We start from the raw sequence: 24,450 nt of genomic DNA on the forward strand, positions 1-24,450 counted from the left end.
GATATTTTATTGGTTGACTAGTTATATTGATTGATTGGCCAGTGATATATAATGGCTGACCAGCAACAACCTGGTTTGCTGGTGGTATTTTATTGCTTATCGGTGTAACTTGTTGGCAAGGCAGCGCTTCATCTTAACTGTTGCACCGCCTAGACAACATTATTAAAAAAGCATTCAAAAATAACATGCACAACACTACCATATTTAAATTAACTTTTTGAACAAAAATGTCTAAGAAAAATCGGAAAAATCTTGGAAGACAACTGCCACCCTCTCCATCATAACTACATCAAGTCGTCACGAAGTGGGCGACTTCTGTCAATCAAGACAAGAACAGAGCAGTACAAAAACTCGTTCGTTCCTTATTATGTCAGACTTTATCAACACCTCTCATTGATCAGGAAACATGAAAAGAACCAAGATGTGTGTAGTCGCTGAAAGCAATCTTAGTCTTAACAATATGTTTTAACAATTGTATTTTAGTTTAAAAAATTATAATGTACAATGAACAGTGATCATTACTACTTGTATTTTAAGGTTGACCATTAGCATCATTAGTTATATTTTTTGTGGACCATGACATAATATTTCTGATAAGAGAAATATATTATTGGCCATTATATGGTGACTAGTAATACTAAGGAATGACCATTGATATTGTGTTGGGAAATTGTATTGATTATTATCATTAATATTGTGTAATTGATTAGTATTTTGCATGATTGATAAAGGATGTCTTATTTCTACTGGTTAGTGACTCACACATATGAATGCTTCATGATGCTAATTATTCTATATATATGTAAATTTGTATAAGTATATAAGATTACAGTTATATTTGCAACACATTCTTTTTTTTTTCCTCTATAGAGTTGTGCCTACATATGAAATTGATATAATAACTAAAGAAACCAAAATGACAGCATTCAAATCAGATTTGTATATCTTTGAGAGAAACAGAGATAAGACGTTAGCGAGTCACACGATTAAAAAAACGAAAGCTGACTCAATTCAAGCAGCTGTTGGGGAAGATGTAGTAGATGGACTCCCAGATGTCAGTTTCCAGTCCACATTGAAAAATTTTGCAATTTCTGGAATTGTGGATCCTCGTACCAAACAACAGTTAACAATTTCACAAGCTTTGGCTAAGGGAGTTTTAAATACGGACTTTGGTACTTATAATAACTTGGAAAAAGGGGAAATTATTCCCATCATTGAAGCTATTGCTCGGGGATATATTAGTGTGGATTATGAAAATCATGAACAGGCACTGAATGAATTAGAGACCAAAGTCTACACTGTGTCTGGTGTTGTCAACCCTAAGACTGGAGAAATTGTCAGTGCAAAAGAATCCATTAACTCAGGCTTGTTCAATCTAAAAACAGGTGAGTCTAGAATTCATTTCAATTTTGCAATTTCAATGTCACATTTTGAATCAGAAGTGTTCTCATATGACTGAGAAAATCTCAGGAATTTTGTTTCTGTTTAAAGAAGTCTGGATTCTATTAAAAAATAGTCTGGGAAACAAACAAAAAAAATAAAAATTTCCTTTAACAAAAATGAAAACCAGGAAGTTTTTTTTTTTTAAATTCAAGTTTCCAAAGTGTGTTTCATGTATTTTACAAATTTTATGATTTGTCCCTTTCTTATGGAAATTGAAACATTTTTTATCATGCCAAAGTTTGATTTACTTAAAAATGACAACGTCTCACAAGAACCCTTATTCAGTCAATATCATTATTTTTCTTCCATACTCTTTCCCTTCCACCAGTTTATGAGCTAATCCTTTGCATTATTTCTTTCACCTTGCTTGTTTGTTTGTAAAATGTTTTACATGTTTTGGATGTTCCTTCAGAGTTGAAGATAGTTTACTTCCTAGTCCAAACCTCCCGCAGGACGACAAGGGACAACGGGGGGATGGGAGCGGGCAGGGTTTGAACCCTCGACCGTCGATAAATCCGAATGACAGTCCAGCGTGCAAACCGCACAACCAGGCTTCTACCCAGTGCTTCTCTGCAATGTTTTCAAGTCATTTTCATATTAGTTTTTTCTTACATTTAGTTCCCTTCACATTACCCCCCCTTTTCTGGCCATAGTTTACTCCTTCAATATTTTTTTAGATTTCAAGTTGGTGTCTTGGTAACAAATATCAAGTTTTTGTTTTGTTTAATGTCTTTGGTCCAGATTTATCATTGAAAGCATTGAAAATGTGGACTTTGCACCTTTTAAACTCATTTATTTACTCACAAAACTCAGGATTGCATAGTCATCTTATAACAAACAATTGAGTCATTGTGCTGTGTGACTCTCTTATAAACCTTCAGTCATAGAAACAGATGACCTTTACATCATCTGCCCCCATAGTCGCAAGGTCTGAAAGGGGAACTATTTACCATCTATGCATCTTCACATTCAGGAAATATAATCACAATGACCAATCTCTTTATAATGTTGCTATTTTAATTTTAGTTTAACATATGCAAGACACTTTTTCTTTTTTGTAGGGTTTGAAAGAAGAAATCAGTAGGAATGAACCTGAACTTCGAAATGTGATTAGCCAAGCTGAACAGATTATGCAAGAAAATGTTAAAACACAAGATAATCAGAAGGTCAAGGATGAAGTAGCTCAACAATTTCAGAAACTCAAATCTAGCACCACTGACCTGAAAGTCAGATTTGATATGGTCAGTTGCTGTCATTAGTAGTCAATCTGTCATATTTTTTAAAGCAAGTTTCACTTCCCACTCTCCAAACATTCCTCTGATTGTATTCTGCAGTTTTGAATGTGATCTTTCCTCCTTCTTTTGCTGGGTGGTTTACTCTAACATCTAATTGGGGTATAGTATGAGCATGTGGTTGAAATTGTACCTTCAGTCTATCACATTGGAACGCTGGTACCACCCCTTGAAATGGAGTTGTATTTCCATTTGTGATTTGTTCACTGATGAGTTCTGGTGAGCATGCTGAAGTAAGTGATTCCAAATATAAAGTGCCCATCAAATGTAGAATTGCCTTTTTTTAAATATGTATTTGATTCATTTGTTTGAGACAAGTCTGTGGAGAAATGTCAACAGTTTTTGCCAAAGATGTCTACTCTGTAACCCTTAATCTTCTCTCTAAATTACCATTTTTGTCGATTTGATGTTTCATTTTTAGGTTCAATATTGATGCTATTTTTAACTAGATTTCTTCACACATGGTCAATTCAGAGAATATTGATGAGTTAAAGACTAAAATTAAGAACAAAACTGAATTTGCAAATCCTGTTAACAGATACTGTCTTCCCTATTCTGTCATGTATGTACAGATACAGCATCTCCTTTGGTCTATCTTGTATGTCTACACTTCAAAGTAGTTGATTATCAAATATTATATTAGTTATTTTGATGGTATACAGCTAATACATATATAAATGTTAAAATTATCAACTTTTCTGTTATGCCATACATTATATTGCTTATCTTTGCAACAAACTCAGGTCAACACAGAAACAGACAATCGTAGTCAAAAATTGAGCCAAATGGGCAGAAACTTAGAAGAATTGTATTATCAAATGGAGGAGCTAGACCAATGGTTAGATTCTGCAATAGAAAAAACTCAAGATTTTCAGTTGCCGTCAGTGGAAATTGACATACAGTACACATCCATGAAGGTTGGTTACAGTCTAACTATTGAGTTGTTTTTTTTTATATTTCCATGAAGATGATTACTTTGATTGATTGCAGGCTGGTCACAATCTAGTAACCAGATTTATTTAAAAAAATGTTAATCATCTAATTTTCATTAATTTATATTCAATTTGCTTTGTTTTCAGGAACTCTTAGAAGAACTCAAAGAGAGAGAAGAGGATTTGAGTTCAATTGTCAAGTCAGCAGATGCTTTTAAAGAAAACATTCAGGTGACTAAATCAAAGATGATGAACTCAGAAAATAAATTAAAAGCACATTTAAGTATTTTAAAAAATATGGAGATGGATTCCCAGTTCAAATCTAGATGTAATATTTATTTTTATATTTATTTTCTAATGCTTTGGAACTGGTGCCGAAAGTGGAAAATATGTCACTAAAAAGGCTTATGTGAAGAATTAGTTCTTATTTATTTGAAAACTAACAAGCTATATAGTTCTCAGATTCTATTTTAAAAATTTGTTAAGAAATTTGAACCAATGAACTAACACTTTTATTTACTTTAATTCTTTGGCAAAGTTTTTGGTAAATGAAAACTAGAAGGATACAGTATATTAATATCACACCAAAATAATATTTCAGATATATTCCGTTCAATTTTTTTTGTTTTAAAATGAGTGGTTAAATGTAAAAAAAAATTAAATTAATTTTAAAATAATATCATTTACCTCTGTACTCCTAATTTTAAAACAAAATAACATAATCTCCTAGTCTGTAAATCAGAATAATAAGATTTCAATGCACTGGTGAAAACCAAAACCATATCTAACAGTCTTAATTAATAATGAAAAAAAAAAGTAACTGGAATTTCAATTTCTGATCTATTCTTTGTAAGCCCTGGTGTGTATTTTTATAAGATGATTAGGGATCGATCAGTTAAACATATTTTATGATCTGACAAAAATCAGTTGATATTAGCTAAATAAGTTGATGTCTGCACATACATAGGCATTTAAGAACCAACATATATTTGTGCACTAATCAATTTTGCACTAATCATGTTACCACAGCTAAGACAAACGAATTTTAATTTTAATTAATTTTTTAATTCCAACAGGATGTAGACAAAGATGTGGAAAGTTTCCGCAAGAGGCTAGACATCTTGCCCACTTTGAGGGAAGCTGGTGATGCTGGTGTGCTAGACGATGAGTTGGAGAGTATTGAAGCCAAGTTCAAGGACATATCTAAAGAGTGTGCCAAGCAGATGGAGCGTATTGGCACTTTAGCTAAACTCAGCAAAATAGTCAATGAACATAAGGAGAGGTGATTTATTGATTTTTTTGTTTTCTGCCTGACCTTCCATTCAATACTGAGAGAATTAAATTGATCAAAACGTAGAATTTTCTTGCTACATAGCACCATTATTTATTGCTTTGTTGTCTTTTTCTGATGAATCAGTATTTGACTAAGAGTATGATTGTCTTCGCAAATAAGAATAATGTTTTATTGATCCATTGAAAAGTTTAGAAACAAATATTTGAGCTCAGCATTTTATTTTCAAGAGAACGAACGCTTAACAAATTCAACAAAAAAAAAAAAGATCATTCACATTATCCCATTCATACTGGTGAATTAAATGTTCAGGCAATGAGTAATAAAAGCATTCCGTTTCTGTTCTATCCTCCATCTTCACCTACCCCTGAGTCACATAATGTCAATTGTCTTTCTCCATTCCTCTCTTGTCTTTTGCCTTGACTAGATAGAATCTCTTTTGATGAAGCCTGTCTTCTTTAATGTTTTTCTTCCCAATGCTTTTTCTGTTTTTCCCTTGTACCCCTTTCCTTGCAGGAAGGTCTTTTCAAATCTTGAAGACCTCTATTTATACAGTTTAAGTTTGCTTTTTCTCGCTGTAGTCTTCAGGACATCATGGGCCCAGTTGCCATTGTGATCCTGTTTTGAATTTCCTTATTTGTGATGCCGTCGTTGAAAGTATACATAGGAACTTTCTATAGTATCTAGATTCCATGGCTAGGATTCTCCTCTCTAGATGTACTGTTAGAATTCACTTGGTAATAATCCATATGATCAGTTGTACAGAAGCACATTCATTCCAGAATTCTTAACAGACAAATCAATGCATTTCTGCTGGCTTTCTTTTTGAATTCTAAAGTTTGTGTTTTGTTGAACTTGCTGTGAAAGTCCTTGTCAGAACAAGCTGGTTATGAAGTTCTCTTCAATTCTTATTATATCATTTCTTAACACTTTAAAAATGGGATTTTTTTTTTTAGTATATAGACTATTAAATCTCTGGGGTTTTTTTTTCTTGAAGAAATATATATATAACAATTAGTGCTAAGGGTTTAATAGCTTTATATATAGATTCAATAACATGTGAACTGTAGCCAAAATGTTTCTTTAATCAAAATGAATGCTGTTACATCAATGGTATCCTAAAAGTTTTTCTTTATGCCTCTTGTAAGTTGTTTATTTGAAAATATTTGTAATATTTTAAGTCTTTGCTTCCACTATTAGTACATTTTAAAAAAAGGAGTATTGATGGTTGAAGTTGTCCCTGCCAGCTTCCCCATCAGTAGTGCTCTCCACATAGAAGTTGTTGCATCTCTTGATGTAATGAGGCTTATTTCTTCAGTAGTGCTCTCCACATAGAAGTTGTTGCATCGCTTGATGTAATGAGGCTTATTTGTTCAGTAGTGCTCTCCACATAGAAGTTGTTGCATCGCTTGATGTAATGAGGCTTATTTGTTCAGTAGTGCTTTCCACATAGAAGTTGTTGCATCGCTTGTGCTGTGTGACTCCACATAGAAGTTGTTGCATCTCTTGGCTTATCTGTTCATACTTTTGATTATTTCAGACTGTCCCAAGCTTATCCTGTCATACAAGAAAATCTGAACAAGTTAATAGAAGATGAAGACTTTGGTCTGGACCCTCATCGAGCTGCAATAGATAGAGACAATCTAAGAAATATCAAATCTGATTTGATTGGTCAAGAAAGAAAGCTTAAAGGTATACAACTTTTAAAGCCTGCAATGCAAAATAATATTTTTTTGCCTGTTGACAAAGTATTCATATTCTTTACTGCCATATTTATTGAGTCAGGGATCAGTAGTGCCGCAGCTTCTGCCAGGCTGTAGCACAGTGTGCAGCATTCTGCCTAAGGGTCACCAGCTCCTGAATTTTTCTCAGTGTTTTCTTCCGAAGCCTTTCCCGTGTTTGGGTATAGCCGCAAGGCGGGCAGGTTTGGATTCAGAGTTTTTCTTCTCCTAGATGGGTAGCCAACCAAGGCTAACAAGCCCCTCCTGCCTGAAGCTTACTGGTTTAGGCGCCAGTTGCTCGCCTTTGCCCCTTCTCCTGTTAGTGATAACAGTTCCGCCGGGCTTAGTATCTGAACCACACACCAAGGCCAGGAGTTGGACAGGTTGTCAGAGGCTATTTGAGACATGTGCCATTGGAACCATTTTATAGGTAATGGTGGTCTTAGAACCATTACCACTTCTGGCGTTAACAACCTTGCAGAATAAATATATTAGTATTTATTGAAGAATGTATAATTGTCCAGAAGGAAATGTATATTATCAGTTAAAGACTGTATTGTTTTTGTGTATTAGTGAATAAATTCAATGCATTTGATGGCTGTGACAAACAGCTTAAGCCTGACTTGATACTTTCTTTTCCAAAAGACTTACTGGCTGCTGGGGATAGACTGGTGTCTGGTCTTCTGGACTCGGAAAGAAATGAGGAAGCAGAAGAAGTTCAGGCCATGCTGGAGTTTCTGCGGGAAGAGCATGACAGATTACAGGAAGACATCTCTGAGCAGGAACAGCAATTAGATGCAGCCGCCGCGGAGCAACATAATGTTTAGGGTATGAGCTGTAGTTATAATTAGACTTTGACTATCTTAACATGTTTTGATATAATGCCTTAATCTTCTTATCATAATTAGTTCCCATGTTTTGTTGGAATTATTCACTTTGCTCAATTGTTGGGCTCTACTAAGTTTCATTTAAACAATTTTTTTTTTGTTTCTTGTCATTTAATGTTATACAATTAATGGGAAATGCATGGCCTTTTTATATACTACAAACTTAATTTATATATTGTATAGAAAAGAAATATTTTAATTTTTATTATGACAACAAAAATGAAAACTCATAAACTGTACTTTTAGACTAAAAACTAGTAAATACTTTATGATCCAAAATCATAAAATGCATTTGTTTAATGATATTTATCCTTTTCTTCATAAACATAATAAACAGCACATGTAAAAATACTTAAAATGAAAATCTGAGGCATTTTATGTCACTACCATCAGAAAATGTATGATAAATAATTAGCAGAAAACTTAAGCACCCCATGTATGATAAATAATCAGTAGAAAACTTCAGCACCCCATATATGATAAATAATTAGTAGAAAACTTAAACCCCACCCCCCACTTTAAATACATCATACTCTGTCAAAACATGTTGAAAGGGAAAGAATCTGGATGTTAACAAAAGGAAACTATTCAAGATCATTTACTTAAAAACATTTAGGGAAGAAAAAACCCCACAACAAACGAGTTTAAATGCATTGACAATGATCAAAATGAGGAGTTCAAATCAACAAAGGGTTAATTAGAAATTTAAATTGTTCTCATTTATTAGTTTTCCTAGTTAAAAGTTTGATAATTTTATAGACATTTTTTTCACCAGGTATTCTGAAGTAACTATTTCATAAATCTACTTTGTCATTTTTTATTAGGTCCTTGGTCAACATCCCAATTGTAATTATTTAAATCTGTTTAGTTGTTCTACAGTTAGTGTAGCTGTTTAAGTCATATTGTCATTCATTAGCCATTGTAATCAATAATAGAAGTCTTTTTTAGCACTTTAATTTCTTATTGTAGGATTCCAAATTTTATGTTAGACAGGCACTAGTCTAAATGGTATAATTTGAATTTTGTACGCAGGTCGACTTGAAGGCATTGAGATGAGCTTGAGAGAATGTGAGGAACAAGTTGCTAGTCAAAGGGACATAAGTCTAGATAAGGAAAAGTTATCTCAACAAATACAGGATCAGAGACTAGTTAATGCCAAAATAGCTAGTAATCGAAGTCTGTTGGAAAGGTTAATATTAATTCTCTAGTCTTTATTTGATGAGAACATTAACTATAAGTGACTTGCTTATGTATAATATACATACGATTTGAGATACTTTGTACCCTTAAATAAAAACTCGATAGTAAATTCAGCTTGTAACTGAACAGATTTTTTTACAAAATGTACAAAAGAATTCTTTATAAGTCATTGAATTTAAAAAAAATGGTTAATGTGGGAATGAATTACAATTTTAGGAGAAAAAAAACACTAAATGCTAAATGTTCATTTGTTAATCTGGTTGAAGAGTGATTGTCTATAGTAAAATTTATTTGTTCATTTTTTTTTTTATCTAGTTAGCAGGTTATAATTTTTTTGTTTAAAAAACACTAGGCTACTAGTTTTTAAAGCTGGATAGAGTATTTTGAAAGCCAAAAAATGTCTCAGTATCATCCATTGTTGACGGAAGGGGTGTATGTGTACAATTGTAAACTATTTATTTGTCTTATAAATTGTCAAAATAAATGAGATATACTCCCACAACTTCAAAAGATCTAGAGTGTAGTCTTATGTTTAATCAAACACCATTCTCTGAAAAGACAAGAAAATCAAAATTTCATCATTACTTGTTTGTTTGTTTTGTAAAATGTTTTACATGTTTCGGATGTTTCAGAGTTGAAGATAGTTTACTCCCTAGTCCAAACCTCCTGCAGGACGATGGGGGATGGGAGCGGGCAGGGTTTGAACCTGGGACCAAACTAAAGTCCAGCGCACAAACCGCACGACCAGACAACCATTGTTAGTGTATGAGGTTGTAATAGTAGGACAGTACAGTGAGAAAGAAACAAAAATAAATCTGCATTATTCAGAAAATATTATATTACTAACAGGACAAAAAAGAATACCTGTTTGGATAAAAAAGTTATTTCTGCAAAAAGTAAAAGAACTAAATTTGCTTCGTTTTTGGTTACATTTTGATTTTCTATGAAAATAATCCTGCAGCGTGCACATTTTTTAAAATTTCAAGTGCATTTATATGTTTTTGATTTACCCTGATTTATTTAATTAAAAAGTTGTAAAATATTCCCCGGTGTAGTTTCATTCATAGATGGAAGTAAAATATTGCCTTTGGTTCTATATAGATTATGTTTAGATGTTGAAGGCAACAATGAAGCAGAACAAAAGTTAAAGAATCTTATGGAGCTAGCTGAAGCACTTGAGACTCAGGCAGAGGAAAGGACTCAAGAATTTGAAGAACTTTTGACCAACATAGTTGAGTATGAGTCTAAAGCTGTAGAGTTGGACAGCTGCGGCTCTCTGAGTCCATCAAAACTCTCAAGCCAAAAAGTGGAGCTCCTAAACCAACAAAAACAAAGGTAAACATTTATTGTTGCCAGAGTCGGCCAGGGAAACCACTACTTAGCAGAGTTGAATTCACTGATTAACATGCATGACTAGATTGACACATGAACATAATTATCTTCTCTAAGGAAGTAAAACATCTCATTTATAAGCTAAACATTAAAATTATTTCATGCTTGTGGGCTGTTGAAGTAGTATTTAGAAAGCAACTAATTAAACAACTAAAAAAATGAAGGTTTTGTCTGAAGACCCAAAAACATTGAGGTCAGCTTTGTTCAGTCACCAGTCAGTATTTCAATATTGTCATTTATTGTTTAGTTTTGATCTAGTTTCTATTTAAAATTTTATTTATAACTGTGATTTTTGGTTTATTTCACAAATTAGAATTTATATTTTATTCTGTGGATTGAATTTAAAATGGATTCCATTTACTCTAAATAAGTCTTCCCATTCAGTCAGCATGGCAGGTTTGAACAAATGTTGGTAAAAAAAAAAGTTAAAAGTTGTTTCACTTCAGTGTATAATTCAATGTATCCAATTGTTGAAAGATAAAAATAATACAAATAGTCAAATTGAGACATGTCTCTGCATTAATGTGGTTCATCTGTTTCTGTGACCTACGGTTAACGAGGGTGTCATGTGGCCAGCACAACCACCAACCATCTTTACTTTTCTCCCAACTATTGTCAGGTACCCATTAGAGCTGGGCGCCCAAAGATCCTGTAATTAAGAACCCCAGTCTTCACCAGAATTCGAACCCAGGACCCCCGGTTCAGAAGCCAAGTGCTTTACCGCTCAGCCACCATGCCTCTTATTCCAGATCATTACTGGCAATTATATTTCTTTCTTTCTAGATGAGGTGTTCAATCAAGATCACTTGTTTGTTTCAGGTAGAAGGTCTGTATGAAGGTAAGGCAGAGAAAGATGGAGAGATGGAAACGTTAAGACAGATGTGTGGTCATTTATCTGAAGCTAATGGGGTCAAGGATAAATATGCATTAAAAGAACTGCTGGCTGATGTAGAGACCAAATGGAATGACCTAACAGAACTTTTAGTCCAGCAGGTCTCTTTGGAGGTCAGTCTGTGGTTACAAATGAAGTCTACAAATATTTTGTTATACATTAGAAATTTATTAATTTTATATAATATATTTTATCTTAGATGTTTCACATGAAACACTGCACTCATTCTTAATCTTTGAAATTAAAGACAATTGCCTTTAATTGTATTAGATATGGTTTTACAGCCTTTAAGAACTTTTTCTAATAAGCATGCTTTTTTGGTGAGGATTAAAGAAAAAAAAGAGGATATTATCTTTTGTAACACTTTAGTTGACAAAAAGGAGAAACTCCTGAGCAGGTTTGATGATATTGTTAGAAAGAACTCATTTTTTAAAGTCATCCTTCAAGGTACAGTGGAGGGGGGCAAGAAACAATGGTCCTCACAAAAAAAGCTGGCTGAACAACATAAAAGAATAGGCCTGCCTCTCTCTTGATGTCCTGCTTAGAAACAGTTGCTGAAAAGTGGAAGGATTAGGTTAACAGAAACCCTGTGATGAAAGTCAAGGGACAGATGATGGTGAGGAACTGTGCAAGCCTTCCTGTGCAACAAACATTTTGTTACGAAACAAGATTTCAAAATATGTTACGAAGAAAAAATAATGGAACTCCTGTTTTCTCATATGTAAACTTGGAATGGATGATGCTATGTTATTCAACTGCTTGTCGAATGATTATACTATTACTGTATTCACTATTCTGTATTCATATTTTATAGGCATTGATGTGTAGTCTACCAATTTATAGTTTGACCTTCAGGAACTAGAACCTAGACTTAGATTCAGACTTTAGAAATAGACTTGATATGGGCTGTTTGGTTGTGGATGGCTGCCTGGTTGTGTGGTTTGCACTTTGGTGGACTGTATATGTGGGAGGTTTGGGCTAGGAATACTTATCTCCATGTAAAACATTTTTAAAGGGCTAGATAAACATCTAGATATAAGTGAACTCTAGTTTTTTTTTTTGTATGTAGCTCACAAATGTAAATAATGCATAAATATATATACAGTTAATAAAATCTTAGCAAAAATGAGTTTCACTACTGATATTCCAGTATTTGTACAGTTTTTTTTCTTTCTCTAAAAAAATACATTTAGGATTTTAAGAACCTAACCATGTTATTATTAAATCATATTGATTTAAATAATTAAGATTTTAAATTAACTTTGCAAAAGTTCAACTTTTGTGTGTGTGTGTGTGAAATTGTCATTCATTGTCTAGTCCAATTCTGTTTTAGTCTTGATTCTTAAAGAAAAAGTTTTTATTTAGACTTCAATTAAAATGCAATTTTATTTTTTACTTTTTGTAGGCTTTGTCCGAAATTGATGGCATGTTGAAATATTTAGATAAAGCTGAAAATGAAATCAATACAGCCGAATCTATCAGCATCGATCCTGAGACTTTGAGTATACAGTTGAGAGAACACAAGGTTAGTTAAATAGTCAGTCAAACATGCAAGTCTTACCTTAAGAAGTCACTGTAAACTAGTATTCATCAATATTTAATTTCTTTACAGATATTCGACACTGATTTAAAAGGCAAGCGCAATGCTGTAAAAGACATTATCGACAAGTGCACACATATGCTTAGAGAGACAGCTAATTCCCAATCAGATGAGATCAAGTTTCGTCTAGACACCATTACACAGCAGGCTGACCTAGTTTGTCAGCTGAGTGCTGATAGACTTCACCAGTTAGAGGCTGCTCTACCATTAGCTACTCACTACGGAGAAAACCAAACAGAGGTCTGTGCATAGCTGGATGAGATGGAGGCAGAGCTTGTTGCTCAGGGTGAGCCTGGACTAAATCTGGAGCAAGTGAAAAAACAACAGGATAATTTAAAGGTACAAAATTAAGTAGTGATAGGATTAAAAATTTTATTTAACTCTTTATCTCTGTAATTATTTTCCATGTTCTGCAAGAATTTTTCATTTTTTACATTTTAACATTATATCCTGTTATGATTAAACTTCAATAACATTTTTGTTTGTAATCAGAAGACGTTACTTTTGGTATAGGAGAATGCATGCTCTTTTTATATAACACAAATACACGTTTATAAAACTCAAAAATTAATTTAATGGGGTCAAATCAAGGATGGTCTCATTAATTAGAAGGGAAAGAAAATTATATAAATTTCTTCCTTCAAAAAATGCTACTTTGTGGATGCAGCATACATATAAGAGTGGAAGTCATTTGGGCGGCATCTTCTAACACTTTCAAGCTTAACTAGTCAAAATAATACAATAATTTCTTATGACACATTATCCAGTTATGGTCTTCAACTTAATCAATTGTAAAGTTAGTTATTTGGGAGCAGAGGTTTATCATGTTTCAGAAGCTGATATATAAGAAATAAGCAAATACTCATTGAACACTTGTTCAATATTATTGCATTAGCTAGTGACAGGGAGTTTATGTTTATATATTTACATATTCTTGTCTCTTTTTAGGCCAATCAGCAAATAATTGAAGATCGCAAGTTATTTATAGATGATCTTAACTCCACTGGCCTTGAACTTATGGATATCTGCGCTGAACAAGATGCAGTGGACATTCAGAATAGGTTACTTGACATTAACAAGAGATATGAGGGTTTGAAGTCAAAGGCTCATACTAAATCAAGGGATTTGACAGATGCAAAACGAAAACTAACCCAAGAGGTTTTTTTTACATTGTTTTTATGTAATATTTGTTTATTATTTGTAAATATCTGTATTTTATTTATTGTTTTCTTTAAAAAAAAAAAGAATATTTTGTTCTGATCTTCAAACAAACTATTCAAATATATATATTAGAATTACACACTGTCTATGCCTATGATTTATTCCCAGGCTTATATATTATTTATTTTGGCTTGAATATCTTTTTTAAAACTTCCAAATAATGTTCCCCAGTACACATTCTAGCCTGTAAATTGTGAATTTCAGTATCTATTATTCTGAATCAGAACTGTCTGCTCTCTTTCTTTTTTTTTTTTCCTTTTCTCTCTCTCCATCTCTTTCCATCTTAGACCCCCACCCATTTTTTGCCTGTGCATCATATGTTATCTGACATATGACTTATGATTTGAATTGGAATGATCCATTTTATAACATCCTACCTCCCTCGGCACACACACATGCACGCATGCTTTTGACCCATGAATTCTAGTATCACTTCTCCTTTCCCCCTCCTGCCCACAACAACAAAAAAAGCTAGTCCTTAGTACAGAATCTGACTTTTCTTGGAATAGCTAATACATTCTCTGTCAAAACCTTGTCTTACCAAGCACCTTAGATGTAAAAGGAATCTGTGTTCAAAAATATTCATGTAAATCTGTTTAGCCCTTAAAGTGCTGAGCTGTTTTAAAATGAGTGCATACAAAAATGGAAATTATGATTCTGATGTTTAGAGGCTAAACACGCATACATAAGTACTTCAATGATTGATGTATTTGTAATATATAATAGATATTAGATACATTAGATTGCAATCTTTCAATGTTTGGGTGAAGCTTTATTCAACTGGAACTAAAAATGTTTCAGGCTGGAGATACATTAGATCATTTAAAGGATGAGTTGGATGGACTTCATCAAACTGTCACCAATGCTGATCCTATTCCATCGTCTCCAGAGAAACTGAGAAATGAAATTGATGAAAATAAGGTATATATATATATCTATCTTATATATACTAACATGAACACACACACACACACATATATATACACACAGACATACATACATATACATATATATATATAAATATCTTGACTGATCATTATATATATTTTGAAATAATATGTTAATCTTGTATATCCTTAACAAAAATGATTGCAACTTATTATTCTGCCAAAGTCATAATTTCAATGAAGGAATTGATATGAAATCAGTGCATGGTGGTAAGGTATGCAGTTTGGACTGTCATCATGATGGTCGTGAGTTCAAACACTGGCTGCTACCATCACCTGTTTCTTCTGGTGCTGCCAACTAAAATGATATTCCTTCATTCAATTTTTATAGAACTTTTTTTACATGTTCTACTCAGGCTGTGTTAGAAGATCTGGAGCATCAAAAACAAGCTTTAGCTAAAGCTGAAGATGTTGCTAAAAATCCCAAGGCTTATGGTGTTGAGGATCTTACAGATGGTAGGAGTATTTTTTTATTGTATGAAAAAAACAATTTGACCCTCAATGTCAATGCTTATGTCTTTACTAGCATGTTATAATTAATTGTAATTATCTTATAATCACAGCATTATTAAAAAAAAAAAATTCATTCATTTTACTAACTTATAGGTCCACATTTAAGGAAATCTGGTTTTGGAATAATGGTTGCATTAAATAAAATTTGTTTTTTTAAGACCTGTGAAATAATTTCTATAATCTCATCTATGCATGTGGTCCTGTTTTGGGCATAGCCCACCAACCAGCTTTTCTCCAAGTTCTGGACAAGTCTCGTCAACTGTCCCCACGTCTTGAACATCTTCCTGACATCTGCATTCAAATCTCTGCTCCATGTTTTTTTGGGGCCCTCCCTGTTTCCTCTTTCCTTTGGGGTTCCAGGAGAGAGTTTGTCTTGTTAGGTTGGATGCAGTCTTGCAAAGGAGGTGGCCAATGCCAGCATCTCTGAAGGATTTCTTCATGGGCTACTTCTTCTTTGCCATAGTTCCTCATTAGAGGCAGACTGAATTTTTTTCATGGTGCTGACATTGTTTCTCCCACTCAATGCTCTATGGAGCAGACATTTCTAGAAACAGTTTCCAGTATTTTTATTTGTATAGCTGTGGTGTTTAATTTAAAAAAAACAAAACTTTTTTAACCTATTTACATTGCACAACTCAACATCGGTAGGTTTTTTTAATCCCCATATTCACACACATTGCAACAATAAAAGCAATGCCAGTGTCAATATGAAATGCTATGTCATCACAATCTCTAATTTCCAGATTACATGAGCAAAAATTAACATCACAAAAAATATTGTTTTTAAGCTTCACGTAGGTAAAAAATTATACAATTTGTTGTTTTTTTGTTAAATCTAACTTTTAATACTTACAAACCATCAGCTTTTGTGTGCAACCTTGGGTTCCATGGCACAATCGTCCGTCATATAATGAATGTCTGATCATGTGTAAATATTGTAATAGTTGGCCTCCTTGAGTCGTAGAGTGACTGTAGTTCATCTCAAACACTTTTTCATGTGGCTGTGGAAGCCTACTTTGAAGAGACACTCCCGTCCACAAATATTGTAATACAAAATATAAAAGTTATGGATTTAATTGTGTAGTATTGTTTCATTTCATCCTTCATAGTTTACATTGAATCACTTATCACCTATAGGTTAAACTGTCACGTTATCTCCTATATGTTAAACTGTCACTTTATCTCATATATGTTAAACTAAGTCACTTTATCACCAATATGTTAAACTGTCCCTTTATCACCTATAAGTTAAACTAAGTCACTTTATCACCTACATGTTAAACTAAGTCCCTTTATCACCTATAAGTTAAACTAAGTCCCTTTATCACCTACATGTTAAACTGTCCCTTTATCACCTATAAGTTAAACTAAGTCCCTTTATCACCTATAAGTTAAACTAAGTCCCTTTATCACCTATAAGTTAAACTAAGTCCCTTTATCACCTATATGTTAAACTAAGTCACATGGTACTGTCTTTACTTTTCACTAGCTGAAGAACTGCAGCACAAATACAAGGAAATATGTGACATGTCTAAAGATATACGGTTGATGGCGGAGGCTCGAGACAAGAATCTGACAACTGCTCTGAAACTGTCTGAGAGATTCTATGACATGTCAGTGGATGTGATGTCAGGACTAAGAGATCCTCTAGAATACACTGCTGTCTAGCACTGTTACACTCATGTCTAGATAATAGCTACAAGGGATGGGTTTCACTATAAGTTGGTTTGTTAAAATTTATATTTATAATATATATATATATGTACAGAACTATTTATGCAACTAACTGCTGTTAAAAGTTAGGATAGTGATGTGATCAAATAGTGTTGAGTGACCTTTTGGTTTTTCATGGGACAAGAAAACAGAAGACACTGCATGCACAGAATAGCTCAAGTTTTGAAATACATAGTTCAGTGCCTTCACATCAAACTAGTGATTGTGTTTAGAATGTATTGTTTTAACATCTTAATTATAGTTGTTGAACTTTGGTCTCCCACCTAGTAAATTGATAGGATCCACTGAAGTCAGTTGTATATTGATCAAGGCAAGTATCCATTAGAGTATGTACATAGTTGAGTGACAATAGCCACTAGAGTATGTTGTTTCTGATGTTACTATCTTTCTATCCCATAATTCTCTTGGTGAGCACATAATGTAGTGATGCTATATTTTGTACAAACTATTAAACTATCTCCATACAATCCTCAGGTTTTTGTTCTCTGTGTTTATATAATACAGACTGGATTCAATTACAAATGGCATTTGTCATTAAGGCTTTTATTAAAAGGCATGACAAAAACAAAGTCTGTTACATTTTAATCAATGTGCTGTCAAAGTTTTAGTTCAATTTAGTTTAAGAAAATGTATTTTGATTAAGTCTGATAGTATTCTAATAAACAATGCTTGCTAAAAGTTAAAAAAAAAATAGACATTTTCAAATAGTGTTTTAGTGGATTAATGAATGTATTTCTCTTTAAGGCTTTGGCAGTTAGTTAATACATGAAAATATCAAATATAACATGACAATCCAGGGTAAATGTTTGGCATAGACTATGCAAAGATCATACATGTAATATAGAAATTTTGTTTGATAATTAGCACTAAAAAAAGTAAATGAAAGGTTTCAAATGATGGATAAATAGAATCATCAATAAATTGTAATGTATATTTATATATATATAGACCAATATAATTCAAAAACATGTGATCTAGATAGAATAGGAAGCACTTGGAATCAACAACTAAAGAACAATAAGTCTGTGATAGAATAACATCATATGTTTACACAGCATTCTGTACATAAACAATAAATTGATGCCTAGAGGCTGATAAATAACAACTTATAATTATTCTTTCTTTTAAATTGTTATTTTGTATGACGATGTCATTCAATAGTATAGGTAAGTGCAAAAGGTCAGACTGTTATGGGTCATGTGACAGTATCAAAAAGAAAGTAGCCAACAACAAAAACATTACTAAAACATAAAAAAAAAACTCAACCCAACATATAACAATCAACAACACAATGTAACAGTCACTCATCACATTTATGCTTTCTTCGCAAAGTATATTCATTGCAAGATCCTTTTGACCTATCCACCATAATTCTTTTTTTATCCATTAAGTCAAAAAATTCTTGCAATTTAGTTGCAAACTTAAGGTCATCATTCTTTACTGAACTATTGCCAGCAGGTATAGCTGATCTGTTTTCTGTGAGTTGTGAAGAGTCATGGAAATTTTCAGTGTCAGGAAGACAGTTGTTAGCTCTCCAACTCAACACTATATCCTCTGCTTTTAAACACTTCTTTAATCTGACAACTGGATTCAGAAAGAGGCTATTTTTTTTAGACTTTTTATGAAACAAGAAACACAATTCCATTTTAAAAAACATGAAAGCATTGATTAATAAAAAAATGAAAGACACTTCAACAGAATTAGAAACAATCAAAATCAATAAATTCAAATTATTTTTACATTATTAAGTTTTTATTTATTACAATATTTATTGACCTTTTCAAGCATCAGTGCTTTCTCTTCTATTTCCACATTTTCTGACAAAAATTCTTCCTGTTGCAGAGCTTCAAAATTTACTTTACTGGCCTCCTCCTCTTTCTTTGCCTCTTCGTCCTTTCTTTGCTGAATCTATTGAATAATAAACATTTTCATATAAAAGAGATTCAATTCCAGTGAAGTTCTACCTACGTCAATAAAGGAACAAGAATTTTTTTTTTGAGTTTATTGATATAAGAAAACACTCAACAAAGCCTTGGCACAACTGATGCTATAAAGACAGAGTGCTATAGCAGTAATGTATAGCCACAGAGAAGTAGATCGGGCTCAATGCAAATAATATATTTTTTTAACCATTTAACACAACATGTTGTTTTATGGAGGAATTGGCAGAGAAATGGTATAATTAATAGTTACTTTTGCACCAGCCAGCATTGGAAGTGTCTTTTTGTGTAGGACAGTTGTTAGGGTAAAATTTTTGTTTTGGTCATTGAATTTCATTGATTTTGGTATCTGTTGTGGTTATTTTGCAGATGGAACAGAGCTACAGTTCAGTTAAAAAATAAATCTAGATCTACATATATTTAGTTATTTAAAGAGAGAAAGGGGCTGTAAAGAAAGATCTGGTCTGCTTGACAGTAACAGTTGATGCTTGATCAACATTATTAAAGTATTATAATCAATATCCAGATGTTCTTGTTAATCAAGTTTTGAAACAACTAAGTCTAAATAGGGGCAAAGGGGGTACTGGAAAGGGGTAGTACCTTTGATGGTCCGGTATGCTGCACTATTAGGTGGATGCCTCACTGGTCCCCTTCCGACCCCTAAATCTCACACATGTGGCTCCAAGCGCCATGCCCTGGAAAACCGCTTCAACTGGCGGACTAAACCATGTGAGAGGGTGGTGATAACATGGCACCACTGGGCGAAAGGCCTTCTAGACTAAGGTCACCAGCCAGGGAGGAAGAGTCCCAGGATGGACTACAACGGCCACATGTTCAGGACCAAGGCGAACCACCAAATTAGAGGTACTCAGTTGTGGTCAAGCATAGAGAGGGATGGGCGCCGCCATGCAAGTATTTAGCCCTCGTTACACCAAATGAGATAATGACAGTAAATAAATCCATACCGGCTCGGCCATAGCCCGGGTTACCAAGGGCCGCGTCTACAGTCACAGACCAGGACGGAGGTGAGAAGTGTATTACTGGTCCGTGCAAAAATAAAATAAATACCAGGAATAAAATCAGCATAGGAACATGGAATGTGAGATCACTAATAGAGGAAGGAAAAGTTGAAGAGCCCACACATGAAGTTAACCTAATTCATTTCAACATCATAGGACTCTCTGAAATGCGCTGGAAAAACATAGGGGAAACAACCACAGAAGAGGGCCATAAGACTAAGACTACAGTGGACTACAAGATGTCCACAAACAAGGAGTAGGATTTCTTGTACACAGGAACTACAGCAATTGCGTTGAGAACTGGTACCCTATATCTAGTCGACTCATTTCCATAAGTTTAAAGGCATCACCCTTCAATATCACCATCATTCAAGCATACACTCCTACATCAACATATGAGGATGAGGCAGTAGAAGAGTTTTATGAGCTATTATAGGAAGTGGTCAATAAAGTCCTGAAAAAGGACATCCTTGTTGTACAAGGAGACCGGAATGCCAAAGTAGGAAGTGACTCCTACCAAACCTGGAAAGGCACTTGTGGAAGATAAAGTAACCTCTCAACGAATGAACGAGGTCAACGACTTTTAGAATTTGCGAAATACAACAATCTCTTACAGGCTAACAAACTAGGATGCCACAAAAAATCGTGTATAACCACATGGCACAGTCTGAATGGAGAATACCACAAACAGATCGACTATATCAGCGGTTCTCAACCTTTTATGCTCGGCGACCCCTTTTTACAATCCCTCACTCTTCCGCGACCCCCGCACACACACATACAGCAATAGAAGAATAGACAATAACAATCCTTATTTTCGATGGTCTTAGGCGACCCCTGGCAAATCGTCAATCGACCCCCAAGGGGGTCGCGATCCACAGGTTGAGAACCCCTGGACTATATCATGGTGCAATTGCTATAAAATGATTTTGATCTAGATTTTCTTTCTTTTTGTTTTTAAGTTATAATTAGCCACAACTGAATTAATTGAGACCACTTAATTATGCCAGTCACTCCCCCATTACTACTATCAACTAATAGAAGTTAAGCAAGGAAGGTGATTCAAGTATATGCCAAGTCACCCTGTCAGATGAAACAAGAGAATCACCTAACAACACCAGTATGGGAATTTTGTGGGACGCAGCTGAGAAGCACCGAAACCTCCCGGATACCCTCTCTCCCCAATGGTCCACAAAAGAGATTGGACCATAGCACATTGAGAATGCTATATATATATAACACATATGAACCAGAGAGAAACACTTATACAACATGATGAAGGAATAATATGAATGAAAGATGCACTATAAAAAAAAAAATGTCACCGTAACTACCATGTTTACTCTAAAAGAATGACAATTAAAACTTAAAATTTGTTTCCATTTCTAGGAATTATAAAGTTTATTCATATTTCACCTGCTGGATAGCAGCTTCATATTCTTGTCTGATTTCTCCATGACAGGAAATTTGTTGTCTTTCCTCTGAAACAAAATGGGAGCTTTTCAATAATTTTGTTCAGCTCTGAAACAAATGGGAGATTTTCAATATTTTTTTATCATTACTCAAGGTTAAAGCCATTGTCTTTGCATGAATCTACCTTTAGTCTGGTCTGTTTCATTCTAAAGGTGGTTAGAATCACAGTAATGATATTTTTCTGACCATTGTCGAAAAAAAAAAAACGCTGGCTAAGACTGTACATCTATTTAAAGGGCTTGCAAAACTTTTTCTGCAGGGAACAGTTCCAGGAAAAAGAAGGAGAGGCAGATAAAAGATGCAATGGGGGACAACATTATGAACTGTACAGCCCTGTCTATGGAAAAGCTGCTTATTCTGGCAAAAGAAAGTAATGGAGAGAATTGACCAACAGTTCATGGATGCCCTAAAAAGACTGAAGGATTACTGAAGGTGTTTTTATCTTTATATTCTATATTTCTCAAACATCCTTGATGGGATTTTATTACTATTTTTGATACCTAGAAAAATAACAATCCAAAAAACATTAATTTCATGTATTTCAACTTACGGGCTTCAAAATTATCTTGATCATCTTCACTGTTGCTTTCTTCACTGGCTTCCAGCCTGCGCCTCACTTTTTCAGGGAAGGCCTCTTGGATGTCTGTCCACTTTTCCATGTTTATCAATTTATTTTCCTGGCCCAAACTGAAATGCGCTTCCTGCAGACTGGACATGAGAGGTTGGCTTTTTCCACTGTTTCCTTGTAACATTGTAAACACAGTGAGTGATTGCAGGGGAACGTTACAGGTAGGATGATTAAGCTAATGCATACTGGGCACATGCACTCAGATTCAGACAGCATTTTTTTCCCTGTAATTATAGATAGCAAAGCAAATTAGAATTTGATCTGAAAAAAACAACTTTTTTTTTATTTGATTGCACAGACATGCCAACCCCCAAGACCCAGAATGTGGAACACTCAGGTTGAAAATGTGGAATTTTGGGCCCCAATGTGGAACATACACGCGGTTATGTTTGTCAGCCATATTGTACACAATAAAGAAAAGTCTTGATTTTTGTGATCCATGTCCTTGCCTTATTATTTCTCAGGATCCTATGCTTGAATTAGATTTTAAAAAAAACTAAATGTAGTTTTTGTATCTATCATGCAAAAAGCTTGCTTTGTTTACCTTTAAAAGGAATTCTCGGTTCACCAGGTGTCTGCGTCATTTTGGAAGAGTCACATTGTGCAGTAGCAATCACCGGAGCAATCTAAAGCATATTTAATTATAAATAGAACACAGCATTGCAAAAAAAAATTGGACAAGATTTGTAATAGAGCAAAAACATGTCGAGAGACTATTATGGCAGTTGTGAAATGGGGGAGGGAAGAAGAGTGAATGATGAATGTTTACATAAACGCTATTTTACAAAGTGAAAATGAACCTCCTGCAAAGCTAAATTTACCTTTTTCAAAGTCTCCACATATTTGACTTTCTGGCGATGGTTTTGGTGACCCATGTTTTTAATGGCTTCTTTGGTCAATCTTTCCATTTGCTCACTTGTATATTTGTCTCTTTCTGATGATTAAAAAAAATAAATAAATATCACTTTTCAGTTGTTTTTGTAGTAGATATCTAAATATATTTTTTTAAGACTAATCTTAATGACACGAGTAAGTATTGCTACATGTTGCACTGAAATATGCTCATCTATTAGATTTGTATTAGATTCTTTGTTGTAAAACATATTATTAACAAACAAAAAATGCTCAATTCTAATTAATAACTAAGAAATTTGCTAATCGCTGAGTAATTATTAAAAAGAAAATATACAAACATAAATGCTACAAACCCAACAAGAATTTTTTTTCCATTTCAAAATTATCCAAGACATCTCTGAAAGGCTCTATTTTTTTAATCAGTTTCCAGCTGGTGATAAAATGTAAAACAGTTTTTGTAAACATTTTTTTTTTCAAGTGCAAGTCATTCATTCCATTTAGTAGACTAACTGTTATAGGTTTAGGACATGATTAATCAGGAATTTTCTTTTACAACATCTAATATCACCACCACAACAAACAACAGAGCCCTAAGAGAAACAGGTAATTAAAAACAATACAAAATTGTCACTTTGTTGGGACGTGGATGAATGGCACTTTAGCTACCTATCATGTGGGCACAGAAATATACCAGATACCTCTCTTACAATAAGGCAAAATCTTCTCCCAGATACCCCCCCCCCCCAACACACACTTACCACACACTAGTCCACAAGTGTTTGAACCAGAGAGCACTGAGCCTGTTATAGCATGAAAAATGCGCCATACAAAAGTAAATTTTAAATAAAAAATTTCTTTTTAAAGATAAAATGTTAACATCTTTTAACTGAAGCGCTGTAGCTGAGCGGTACAGTGCTTGGCTTCTGAACTAGGGGTCCTGGGTTCGAATCCTGTGAAGACTTGGATTTTTAATTTTGGGATCTTTGGGCACTTTGAGTTCACCCAGCGCTAATGGGTAACTGACATTAGTTAGGGAAAAGTAAGGCGGTAGGTCGTCATGCTGACCAGTTGACACCCTCGTAAACCGTAAGCCACAGAAACAGGTAACCTTTACTTTAATCTTTTAACTGAGAATAATTTTTAAACATAGTGTACCAGGAGAGAAATGTACATCAAACAATAATTATGGACTTACTTTTCTTCCAGCTGTGATGACAAAGCCTCCTTGTCTTTTTCCAAATGGACAATCATAGTCTTGAGCTCCTGTATTGTTTGATTCAAGTTACTTCTCTCATTCTCACAGTGCTCAAGCTTCTGCGTCAGTTCTGCTACTGATGAGTTCAAAACGGAGCAATCTTTCTTGAATTGTTCCCTTTCATCAGCTAAGCGAGAGGACATTTTTGCCTTTCTCAAGGTCATTTCTAATGTATTCTGATTCCACTAAAGTATTAGCTAGATTTCTAATTTCAG

The 24,450-nt window shown here is 33.9% G+C and overlaps 2 protein-coding genes across 5 annotated transcripts; one reads left to right on the forward strand and one right to left on the reverse strand.

The window, feature by feature from the left end:
* Positions 1 to 1,247: 1,247 nt before the first annotated feature.
* LOC129927646 (uncharacterized) lies at positions 1,248 to 22,559 on the forward strand. Of its 4 annotated transcripts, XM_056037549.1 has the most exons (12): positions 1,248 to 1,385; positions 2,505 to 2,684; positions 3,479 to 3,652; positions 3,815 to 3,898; positions 4,744 to 4,949; positions 6,499 to 6,650; positions 7,325 to 7,507; positions 8,599 to 8,755; positions 9,868 to 10,101; positions 10,978 to 11,163; positions 12,456 to 12,575; positions 12,663 to 12,904. In XM_056037549.1, the coding sequence occupies exons 2-7, from the start codon at positions 2,574 to 2,576 to the stop codon at positions 7,504 to 7,506; spliced, it is 909 nt and encodes a 302-aa protein (XP_055893524.1). In that variant the 5' UTR covers positions 1,248 to 1,385; positions 2,505 to 2,573; the 3' UTR covers position 7,507; positions 8,599 to 8,755; positions 9,868 to 10,101; positions 10,978 to 11,163; positions 12,456 to 12,575; positions 12,663 to 12,904. The 4 variants fall into 4 exon arrangements, with proteins under 4 accessions (XP_055893524.1, XP_055893527.1, XP_055893526.1 ...); XM_056037552.1 differs by lacking the exons at positions 1,248 to 1,385; positions 2,505 to 2,684; positions 3,479 to 3,652; ... (2 more) ...; positions 6,499 to 6,650; positions 7,325 to 7,507 and adding exons at positions 13,599 to 13,808; positions 14,673 to 14,792; positions 15,175 to 15,274; ... (1 more) ...; positions 21,757 to 21,929; positions 22,424 to 22,559 and having other exon boundaries at positions 12,663 to 12,989; XM_056037551.1 differs by lacking the exons at positions 1,248 to 1,385; positions 2,505 to 2,684; positions 3,479 to 3,652; ... (2 more) ...; positions 6,499 to 6,650; positions 7,325 to 7,507 and adding exons at positions 13,599 to 13,808; positions 14,673 to 14,792; positions 15,175 to 15,274; ... (1 more) ...; positions 21,757 to 21,929; positions 22,123 to 22,233 and having other exon boundaries at positions 12,663 to 12,989.
* Positions 18,842 to 24,399, reverse strand: LOC129927649 (hyaluronan mediated motility receptor-like). Its single transcript, XM_056037564.1, has 7 exons — positions 24,176 to 24,399; positions 23,334 to 23,410; positions 22,947 to 23,059; positions 22,670 to 22,751; positions 22,048 to 22,349; positions 21,441 to 21,505; positions 18,842 to 18,973 (listed from the first exon to the last, which is right to left on the reverse strand). The coding sequence occupies exons 1-5, from the start codon at positions 24,397 to 24,399 to the stop codon at positions 22,162 to 22,164; spliced, it is 684 nt and encodes a 227-aa protein (XP_055893539.1). The 3' UTR covers positions 18,842 to 18,973; positions 21,441 to 21,505; positions 22,048 to 22,161.
* Between the last annotated feature and the right edge of the window lie 51 nt (positions 24,400 to 24,450).

Source organism: Biomphalaria glabrata, chromosome 8 (assembly GCF_947242115.1).
Source record: "Biomphalaria glabrata chromosome 8, xgBioGlab47.1, whole genome shotgun sequence".
In the NCBI taxonomy this organism is placed as follows: domain Eukaryota; kingdom Metazoa; phylum Mollusca; class Gastropoda; family Planorbidae; genus Biomphalaria; species Biomphalaria glabrata.

Bases quoted from the DNA above. Each gene is read 5' to 3' on its own strand.
- LOC129927646 (XM_056037549.1), top strand. From the start codon at position 2,574: ATGCAAGAAAATGTTAAAACACAAGATAATCAGAAGGTCAAGGATGAA. The intron at 3,653-3,814 runs GTTGGTTACAGT...CTTTGTTTTCAG, and splicing joins TACAGTACACATCCATGAAG to GAACTCTTAGAAGAACTCAA. The intron at 4,950-6,498 runs GTGATTTATTGA...TGATTATTTCAG, and splicing joins GTCAATGAACATAAGGAGAG to ACTGTCCCAAGCTTATCCTG.
- LOC129927649 (XM_056037564.1), bottom strand. From the start codon at position 24,399: ATGACCTTGAGAAAGGCAAAAATGTCCTCTCGCTTAGCTGATGAAAGG. The intron at 23,411-24,175 runs GTAAGTCCATAA...TTTTATCACCAG, and splicing joins TCATCACAGCTGGAAGAAAA to CTGGAAACTGATTAAAAAAA. The intron at 23,060-23,333 runs GTTTGTAGCATT...TTTAATCATCAG, and splicing joins GGAAAAAAAATTCTTGTTGG to AAAGAGACAAATATACAAGT.